The sequence below is a fragment of the Vanessa tameamea genome, chromosome 8, assembly GCF_037043105.1.
Source record: "Vanessa tameamea isolate UH-Manoa-2023 chromosome 8, ilVanTame1 primary haplotype, whole genome shotgun sequence".
NCBI classification, from domain to species: Eukaryota; Metazoa; Arthropoda; class Insecta; order Lepidoptera; family Nymphalidae; genus Vanessa; species Vanessa tameamea.
The window spans coordinates 11,314,820-11,325,610 of record NC_087316.1 but is presented as its reverse complement, the minus strand read 5'-3'; the positions used below and the strand labels follow the sequence as shown (position 1 = coordinate 11,325,610).

Here is a 10,791-nt window from a genome sequence, read left to right as displayed (position 1 = left end):
GATATAAGAAATAGAGATAGAAAAAAATATTTGTGTAGCTTTCGTTAGATTCCGATCTTAAATGCAAAACGAAATATGAATGTATCTTTTTTTATTATTCTTAGAAGACTAATTGTCATCTAGTAAGAAACCATAGTAAGTCGTCACGTAAGAAATATTAATTATTCTTAACAAGCACTGGCTCACGAGCATTAAGCCGAAGTACATGTTGAACCTAATATTATTAGGTTTAAAGATTATTTATTCTCATAAAGACAATTACATCACTTACATGAGAACACAATTAAAAAAAATTAAAACAATTTACAGATATTCGTTGTTAAGTCGTACTTACATTTTCCACTGTAGAAAATAATATACAAATCATGAAATCATCAAACACAACTACCATTCTACATACTTAGACAGATATTTTTGTACTAATGTATGGGGACAGTCGCTTTTTGAATATATCGAACGAGTCAATATTTTTAATGTCCGAGGGTATATTGTTATAAAGACGCGCACCGTCATATGTTATTGCAGTTTGACCGAACTTGGTACGAGTCTTGGGCAAAACAATGAGACTCGCGCGTCGAGTGCAGAGGCGCCCAAGCTTTTTGCTGCTATTGAATTGCAGTTCGGTATGGAAATTTTTTTTAATAGCTTTACGTATGAAAGTGCAGGTGCTGTAATTATACAATTGTTTTATGCTCATTAATTTAGTTTCACGATAAATTTTCTTAGGTGATGATCGAAATTTGAAATTAAATAACATTTTTATTATTTTATTTTGTAGGACTTGTAGTTTGTCAAATCGTGTTTTGGCAATCGTGGTTGTTCAATTTAAAAAACTGCTACGATTAGGTACATATATATTTATTGTCACATCAATGAGCCTCTCGTTCATGGGTATCGAGAATATATCTAATTTCCATAATTATTATGCGCAAATGAAGCATATACATATCTATATGTTAATTCACTTAAAAGTCGTAAATGAAGCTTATGTATATTATGTTAAGGTTCATAATTTAATAACATAGCTTGTAAAATCCTGTTGACAAGTTTTTCCATAAAGATGATCTTTATTGGAATCAAAATTAGTCATCGACTACGTTATTGATTTAATCAAATGTTTACTAGCGATAAAAAAATAAGTTAAAATAGATATTTCTACGTTTTGATAGCTTTATTGTTCTTCTTTTGTGACTTTTTCTCATGCACGGCATCTTTGTAGGATCCAGTATATATCCACAATTTTACTGATGTTATTGCAATACCGATTGACCATAAAACTTCTGGCATGCGCACAGTGGCGTAGCTAGCTTGGCAAGGGCCCCGTTGCATAGAAAAATAATCGGGCCCTAACCCCCTCTTCCCACCCCCTCTTTAACTTACATTGCTCTTTCAAATTATAGATAGAATTAAGAATAGAATACAGGATACAGTGAGTCGAACTTATCATTAATAGGCTAAATCTATACGTCATATCTATTCAAAGCTCTTTCCCAATCTTAGGTTAGAGGGCCCCCTTAGCTCCGGGGTCTTGATGAACTGCACCACCTGGCCCTACGATAGCTACGCCACTGAATGTGCACCAATGAGCACTATTCTTTGACCATAAAACATCTGAAGAGAGCCAATGAGTATAGTCACACGGAATATAGTACGGTATGGTATGGTTTACACTTCTTACCGGATCAACGTCTAAAGGCGGCGGAATTTCCAATTATAATAGGCGTATTTGCAATTCAAAATGTTACATAATATATACACACGAAGTATATATAAAAATAACATAAGTCCATATACATAACACAAATACACGCACGAAATTACACACAAACGCACATTTATATCTTTTGACACACAGATTGGAATTCTAGGGACCATATAACATTAGGATTATTTACAATTTTATTGCTGTGAAATTTGATTCAATACGAACCCTACACTTTTTTACTATACATTTTAAATACTTTTATAATGCAGGTACATAAAAAAGCAAAGTAAAGAGTATAATTAGCTCGGTGGAGTTAAACTATTTCAGTTTTACTATTGCAAGCCTTTCATCACCGCTGTAAAAGGATTACAATACGATAAACGTAGGTTCTCAAAGGGTACTTACTATCTATGGTACGTACTATCAAGTACCAATACTAAAAGTCTTGCCCGCTTCACTGTTTTGGCTTACTTGAAATCGCTTCTCATTGAATTCTTACAATTGTATATATAGATCCTTTCTGAAAGATGAAGTGTAATATATATTCATGTTCAATGTATAAATGTTTTATAATCAAGTCGTACAGACAGCGCATCTATGAATGCTACATTGGCAAATAATTTTTTTTTATTTTTCCAAGTCACTAATCCACATTTAGTAAGCATTAGAATTAATCCAGTTGTATTTTTTTTAATTAAAATGTTACGTAATACTACAAAATTTTTCAGACGCACTTCATTAATAACTCGAAATAACCTTACTCAATGAACTTGTCTTATCGTTGTTAGTTAACTTTCGTAAGCAGCGTCTTTCAAAATTTAGTACCATTACTGCATCTTACTGTTCGAGGAAACACAAGTGAACCATAACGTGTCTCTTTCAGAAAGTGTTCCATCTCTGTCGGGCACAGTCTCGCCATTCGTAAACCGGCGCCTGGGTCGTTTCACCGTCGCCTGCTTCTAAACTTCAGCACGCTCGTGATAAAATGTTACGTTCGAAATTCAATTAAAAACGTTTTTCTTTATAATATTTTTTTTAATTTTGGTATTTTGGAAAATGCGTTCTATAGCTAAATATGATGCTGAAACGTCTTCAAAACACCAATCCAGCGGGTCCAGCTCGCATACATCTGATCCTGACTTAGTGGATGATCCTCATGTAAGTATATCACACAATAAATTAAATTAAATACTAAATGCTTAGCGAGCTTTTCCAAATTCAATTTTAGACAACTATTTTTTTTTATTTTAAAATTCTTTTATGCCCATTATTTTCGTATAATTTATACAAAAATTTTAAAAAGTTAAAAGAAAGTTTACTTTCGAGAGAGAATGTTTATCAACAGCCGTATACAATTTACAGCAAGTTAAAGATACGTTAATTTTATTGTAATTGTAACTTTAATAATATACAAGTTATTAAATAAAATTATGTAAGTTAAAAATTAATGTACATGTACTTAAAGGCTGGCCATTGTACACAGAATTTATGTTGCGGTTCTTTGTAACAAGATCGTTGTAGAATCTAGATCACACTACTTAAGTCGTACCTATATAGCAACAACACAGCAACAACATAAAAAAATACTATTGCAACATAAAAAAGTTTCAATATTTTAATAATGAGCTAATTACGCGATTGCGACTTTTGTTAATTATTTAAAACCGGTTATTTCAAAAAGCATTTTGCCGGATATATCTTAAACATTTTTTTTAAATATTTTAATGCTAGCTATTAGTTAATATATATAATTAACAATCAGAATAAACTGTTTATCATTTTTATATGATTGGCATTTACAAAATGATATGTAAATGTCTAATTTATTAAGAGCGTAGTTTGTAAGCGTGGGAATTTATTTTAGAACACATACATAGGTACTTTCCAATAATACAATTGCATTGTGCAGTGTATCGTACGCATCCCCGGAGACAATTAGTTGCTTGTTTTAGGTCCAACGAATAAATTAAATTTTCATTGCGCGTTCATAACGTAAGATTTATAAAAATACATTTAATTACAAGTAATGTATTACCTATAAGGTTGTCACTCGCAAACACAATTATAAATTATTTGTTAGCATAAGGTGTGGTCAGAGTGCATTAAGATGCTTAATATACATTATGATTTATTGTTTCAACTGCATTCGTCTAACTAAATAATTACTATTTTCTGGATATTTTAAGGTTAGTAGGTATACCGAATTAGGGCGTAAATTATTTAAATTTTATAAATAAAAATAACGGAGGTAAATTAATATCAAATGATTTAATTTTTTTACTATGTGATTAATTTTCGTATTTACCTAGTTTAGGTACTTAAGTGTAACAAATATACTATAGTATATATATATGTATATACTAGCCGCTAAATAGCTTAAAAAATGTTAATAGAAAAGGTCGATTTTAGTGTTTGGAGTGACATTAACGATTAATTTACTAAGTTATTGATACATATTTTATAAATATCATCCGTGAAACTTGAGATCTATCTATTCAGATACTGAATGTATTTTTTTATCCATAATCAATGCTCCAGTTTTAAGATATTTTGAAAATAGTAAGCGCTATTTTAGCGTTCCGCAAGGACTGTCCTCTTAAGTGCTAATTCTTAATCTCCTTCCTAGCTAATGTCTTTAGATACACTAATCCGTCTTGTATCTCGTTTTAACTTATAAATTTGCTCATATGTATGAAAGTAACAAACGATTTTATTATACATGCAGGATTGCATAACAGATAAATGATATTTTAATTTATGAAAATAAAATGCTACATATATATAACGAGCTGGTTGCCCTTCGTCTGCGTTAAAATAGATTTTATTACGCATCAAGTCCTAAATGTTGGTCTGACCTGATCTTAATTTATCTGTGAAAACTAAATGAAAATCCTTATAATATTATCTAAGAATAATAAGTGTTCATACATGCAGACATTCAGAATTATTTCTATAAAAAAACTTTAAACTTTTTATCGTTCGTGCTCATTTTATAATCAATTTTTTCAATTTACAGACGACTTTTAACAGTTTTATTGTATTTATAGATATTATTTTATGTATATATAACATCGATAGATAGCATTCTAAAAATATTTTTAAGAGAAATTTTATTACCATAGTTGTAAAACATATACTTATATAGAAAACCTGAAGAGTTTGTTTGTTTATTTTTGTTTGAACGTGCTAATAATCTGTAGTGATCATTTATAATGCGATTTCAAGTTTTTTATGTCGTATTGAAAGTTTGCATTTGGTATTCGAATTCACGAGGAAAGATTTTTATTCTTATTGTAATATAATTTATTAATATTTATTATGTTAATCAATTTTCGATGCATAAAACCCACAATTTAAAAACCTTAACTCCCTTTCAACACTTTTTTTATACTTTATAAATATTTGAGTACATCTTAAAGATTGTGTAGCTGTGTATAAAACGATTCTTATCGATGCGGTCACGTCACTAAGTGCCAAAATGTAAGTATATTTATGACACATGTCAATTATAGTATTTAAAAAAAAACCGATCACATTTACGGTAATTAAATGTTTGTAAGAAGAATCATATATACGATTAGGCAGCTTAATTTTTTATCACGTATTTTAAGGGGACTACATGAGCTAAATGCAAGTTTCATAATGCAAAAAAGTATATGATCCAATACAGTAAACCCAATGAAAAAAATATATAATAATCTTCAGGATACATGCTAGTTATTTGTTATTTTGAAAACATGATGTAAATAATTTGGTACGATAGAAAAAAATCACAAAGTTACCTTTAAAAAAATCTTTTAACAAATAATAACTATACTTATATACATTCAATAATTCTGGTTTTTTGTCAGATTATTCTACAAGCAATATACTACTATATTTCTGTGTCACTTTTTTAGTAAAATCAATTGATTTTTAAAATCAGATATTCTTATTTTCGAACAAAATGCGTACGCATGTGTGCGTAAACGCCGTGTACAGAGTACAGACATTGCCGGCCGAGGCCTGATGCTATACAGACGTATCGATCTTTTCGCCGCATCATTACGTTACGAGATATTTTTTTGTAATTTTAATTGTAAATTCATTGTTTCATGTTTTCTTATAATAAATATTATTCTTTCTTGTAAATAAATATATTAAGTTAAAATAGTGTAGTAGTAATTAGGCATTTATTTTTTATTATATTTGTTATAAATTTTAATTGTGTAAATATGGGAAATAAAGTGAAACGCGTGAGGAAAACTAAAAAACTTTTATATAAAATAAGCGCCGAACATACATATGAACGATATTAAAAGGTAAGAGTATTTTATTAGTAAACATATTTTTTTTTTATATAAATTATGAATATTGGAAATATCTATTAGAAAAAATGTGCAATCAGTTCGGATAGAATCAGATTTTTCGAACTATTTTTTAAATATTACGATAGAGTATTTGGTCAAAGTAAGGAAAACAGTAATTGAGAGTGACTACATTCAATTCCTATGAACTCGAAGCAATTTGATATTTTTCATTAAAAGTACTATGGGGCATATTTAGATACATATTTTTTAAATACATACTTTTATAATTACTAACATATATTTATTTTTTACAGAATAAAGAAAGTCGAAAACATTAACACGGATGCTATTTATATTGCGTAAGAGTTTAATTTTATCGATTTTGTTTATAATAGGAACTAAAGTTATGTATGAACTAATTTTAATAATAAAAAAAAGTAAAGTCGTAACAAAAAAGATATGTAATTGTTGTGAACCAGAGAACTAGAAATTTTAGAAGTGTCATTTGTACGTAATTCAAAAATTTTTATTTTTTTGTAACGTCCGCCATATTGGATTGAATATGGTAGCAATTTATCGGTGTAATATTTTTGGGTGTAATATTGATTGCAAGATTCCAGGACGTATGTACATACATTCATACATACAAGTGAAATTAAATAAAAGATTTTAATAAAAAAATTAACACTAAATGTTTATTTTTGTAGTACCAAATATAAATAAAAATATTGTAAGTTTAATTGAATCAGTTTTATTTTATGATCATTTGTTAACTAACATCGAAAGAAATAAAAACAATTCTGTTGTCCTATCTATTTTTTATGAGATTTATGATTCTTACTTCGCTCGGTTTGGCGCCATCTATTAGAATATTTGGGCGTAACCTCGATACCTCGCTTAACCATTAGTTCACGGGCTTGCCGTTTTTGTCGATTTTGTATGTGTGTGCGTGCGATTCTCAAGGGCACTTAGCTCTTATAGTCCTCTTAAAGCTTACTTTTACTTTTTATAGGCAACAGTTACGTCCTAAGGTAACTGTCAAAAAATGAATAACTGTTCGGAGAAGGCATAACATTACGCTACGTTGCACGTGGGCGGAGCAATAACGTTTAACAAGAGCGAAACCACGCGGCGTAGTTATATGTACTATAAACTGGAAGATTCGGGCCTAGAACAAGATTAATCGATTCCATTAATTTGACCTTGAACTAAACTTGATATGTGGAGATCACAATTTCGTAATGTCGAAGCTGTCATTATAAAAAATTGACACAAAAAATATATATATATAAATATTATATGACATGCACATGAACTTGTAAGAAATCCCAGCAATTTTATTGCTACCTTTAAAGTGGACTAAATTAAAAATGGGGACCAAATTCCGCCGATGCGTTAGCCGCCATCTTGAATTAAAGGGCGGAATTGTATAAAAACTAGTGTCCGACCGAAACTGGTTTTTACGACCGAAACCGAAACCGAAACCGAAACTTTCTTATAGGAATCATGTTTAGAGGGAAAATAGAAAAAACAGAATGATAATTAGTCTGTTTTAATTTTATTCTTAAAATCACATAGTTTTAAAAATGCTTTAAAAAATAATAACTTAAATACTTATTTAAGTTGTTACCTAATATCACAATAGTTATAGGTAGGTACTTAATATTTAAGTAATAAATAAAACAATATAAATCACATTTATATTTAAAACAAATTAACTCCTTCTAAACTTAATTCATCATTTTGTATGACACTTCAACAAAAAACAATAGCTAAACTACTAAATTATAAACTAATCGTAATATTTAAAAACGCGAAAACTTGATTCTAATAATTTCAAGCAGCAATCTGTATTTTTTATTTTTATTCATAGTTAAACAATCTTATATTATAGGTAAGAAACAATAGTTTATCAAAATTTCTTTCTGTCTGAATAAATTTGTCGTCCATTCATCGGTGGCGCTGATAAGAATTTCGGTGCTACCTTTCTAAGAGACAGAAATGGACTAGAATTCCAGTAAGAATAAATGTCTGCACTTCTCTGTAACCTAGGTTCTGGAAAGTATGCTTGAATGGTTATCTTAATTTGGGATAAACAATCACTGTTCTCCATACCAGAGGTTCCTAATAAAATAACAAGTAGATTTATCATGGGCTCCCAAAGCTCTTCCGCCTTTTCGGGAGACGATATTCTAGATGAACAAGATGGCTGTGATTCTTCAGAATGACAGTTTTCACTTATTGTATAACTAACATCGTCCGTGTAAATCCTCAAATGGTTTTCTATTTCTAAGGTGGCAATGTCAACTTCATCAGAATTCAGATATGTGCTTTTAAATCTTGGATCCAGTAATGTTGCAGTTATTAGTGCAGGCTGTCCTTTGACGTATGCAAATCGTCGATTCATTGATTCATGCAACCGTGTTTTCATGTTTCTCATTATTTCCCTTTCATTTTCGTCTCTAGTTTGCAGCTTCCTATTTAATAGTGATATCAAAGGAATTGCAAGGGAAATGCATGCGTTATCATATGACAGATCAAGTGAAGCTTCATAAAAAAACTTTAGTACCTCAGTAAGATTCTTTATAATATCCCAGTCCCAACTCACAACAAACAAAACGCATTGCGAACACAAGCAAGTCACGGCATGATTAGACAATTACCGCTCCGATCATGACCGAGCACAGCGCGGCAACTCCAGAACGCAGTTTCGGTTTCGGTCGCAGTTTCGGCAAGTTTACCGCCGAAACCGAAACTAAACCGAAACTCATTTTTTTGCCGAAACTCAACCGAAACCGAAACCGAAACCGAACTTTCGGTCGGACATTAATAAAAATAAGTCTTATTGTGTGATCGATCGCATTTTCAAACGAAATAGAAGAAGTGTAGTCGAAGTATAAATATATAAAATAATATTAAGTAAAGATAATGTATAAAAACCACTAAGTATATAAAGTATACATTTTTACTATAATTATTAAATTATTGCATTTACTAGTATGTGACGTGTCGTTTTATAGACTATATCTATAACCTATCTACGTGGGCTATCCAACGATTTTTTTTAAATCAGCTGAGTAGTTTTTTTATAAGGATGTTCAAATAAACTAACTTTACAGCTTAGTAACATTTTTTAGATTAATTTAATGGTGTCAAATATTTATCACTGACAGATGTTATGATATCTTTAAAGAATAATTAAATTAAATATTCATTAAAATATACTTTAAACAGTTGTCTTTTTTTTAAATATTTTTTAAATGAAATCTGTTGATTTAACATCAAGGTCAAGGTTATTTAATTTTTAATAAAGTGTTTTAAAAAATATATGATTATTAATCATCCTCTTTCTTCCACTTTCGGCTCTGTGCAAGTCTATCTGGTACCACCGACTCATCACATATTTAACTGTCAATCAGCAACGTTTAGTGTTGTGCTCCAGTGTAACCACAGGCACAAGGGACACGTTTTAGTTCCCAAGGTTGGTGGCGATTAGACGAATGGTTAATATTTCTTATCACTGTAGTGATCACTCACCATTAGATTGCATTTACGTAGTAGGTCACATTTATAAAAGAGACGAAACAATCAATTATATGACTACAACTAAATTTTTTCGCTGGTAAAAGTTGTTCGTTCCTAATATGACATATTTTGTTTAACAGGAGCTGATTTCGACAGACTTAGTTTATTTAGATAGTGGAATCACATATTCCAAAAATGACGAGCCGATGTGCGTTGAGGTGGAGGAGCTCCTGGGAACCTCGCCAGTGCTTCGGCCCTGCACGCTCGTGTGGCGAGACGTCTCAGTTCATATAAAACTTAAAGATGGAAAGCTGAAGAGATTAGTTAATAATGGTAAGTTAACGTTTGTTTAATTAAATTTTCAAAAATGTTTTATCAATTAATTATCCTTCAGCGCTGAGATGATAATTATAAAATTATGGCTTTGAACTCAGAATCATCGGTTAAGTTTCACGTCTTTTAACCACTGGGCCATCATCATCCTTAATATTCATACATCTAAATCAAAATTAACTATTTGAAATTACTACTTATTTTGCATAGTACCGACGTTATATGAACGTTTAACTGATGCACTCTGAAAACAATTCCACAAAACGCCCATCGATGATATACCTCTGTATCTAAAAATTAATATATTGAAATATATTTAAAAACTCTTAGAACATTTATAAGATAAAAACTTAATAAACATAGGTTTGTTTTATTTGTCAAAACAATGCGTACTTACAATTTACAATTTGGTAATCATTTTTTAATACTATTGAAATTTCATAGTGATCTGATGCACGCCGTGATAGATAAAAGAAGAATAGGATTTTTTTTCCATTTCATATACGAATTATTTCACGGCCGATGTTAATTAATTAGAGTACGAAATTCAGCCGAACATTCGGTAAAAATTCAATATTCAATATGTAATACTTATTACAAAATTTAATCACTTCATAATTACTAATATAAAACATCAATTAAACAGTTAAAATAGAGAAGCGAGTTCCAGACGCCGATCTAGCACCGAACAAACAACGTTATTATTTAATCATAAGTCTAACAAAGATCCACCTTTCGTATTTCGTATTTTTCAAATTTCGAACAGACTACCTAAACACCACGTAATTCCCGCCGAAAATGTCAAGATGGCGTCTTGATTCTGCTCGAGGCCTATCTTCTAATCTATACATGTTTTAAAATTGGAATGTCCGTTTGTAATATTAAAATAACCGGTTTTTACTAAGTGCATATGTATGTATACACGTGTACATTTACCAA

The 10,791-nt window shown here is 30.3% G+C and overlaps 1 protein-coding gene across 1 annotated transcript in view; it reads left to right on the top strand.

Moving 5' to 3' along the window:
- The first annotated feature begins 2,593 nt into the window (after positions 1–2,593).
- The window catches only part of LOC113404789 (protein scarlet), a 34,312-nt gene continuing 26,114 nt past the window's right edge, over positions 2,594–10,791 (top strand). The window contains exons 1-2 of the mRNA XM_026645814.2: positions 2,594–2,863; positions 9,660–9,852. Coding sequence (XP_026501599.1) covers positions 2,762–2,863; positions 9,660–9,852 — 295 coding nt within the window. The 5' untranslated portion in view covers positions 2,594–2,761. The remainder of the gene's footprint in view (positions 2,864–9,659; positions 9,853–10,791) is intronic.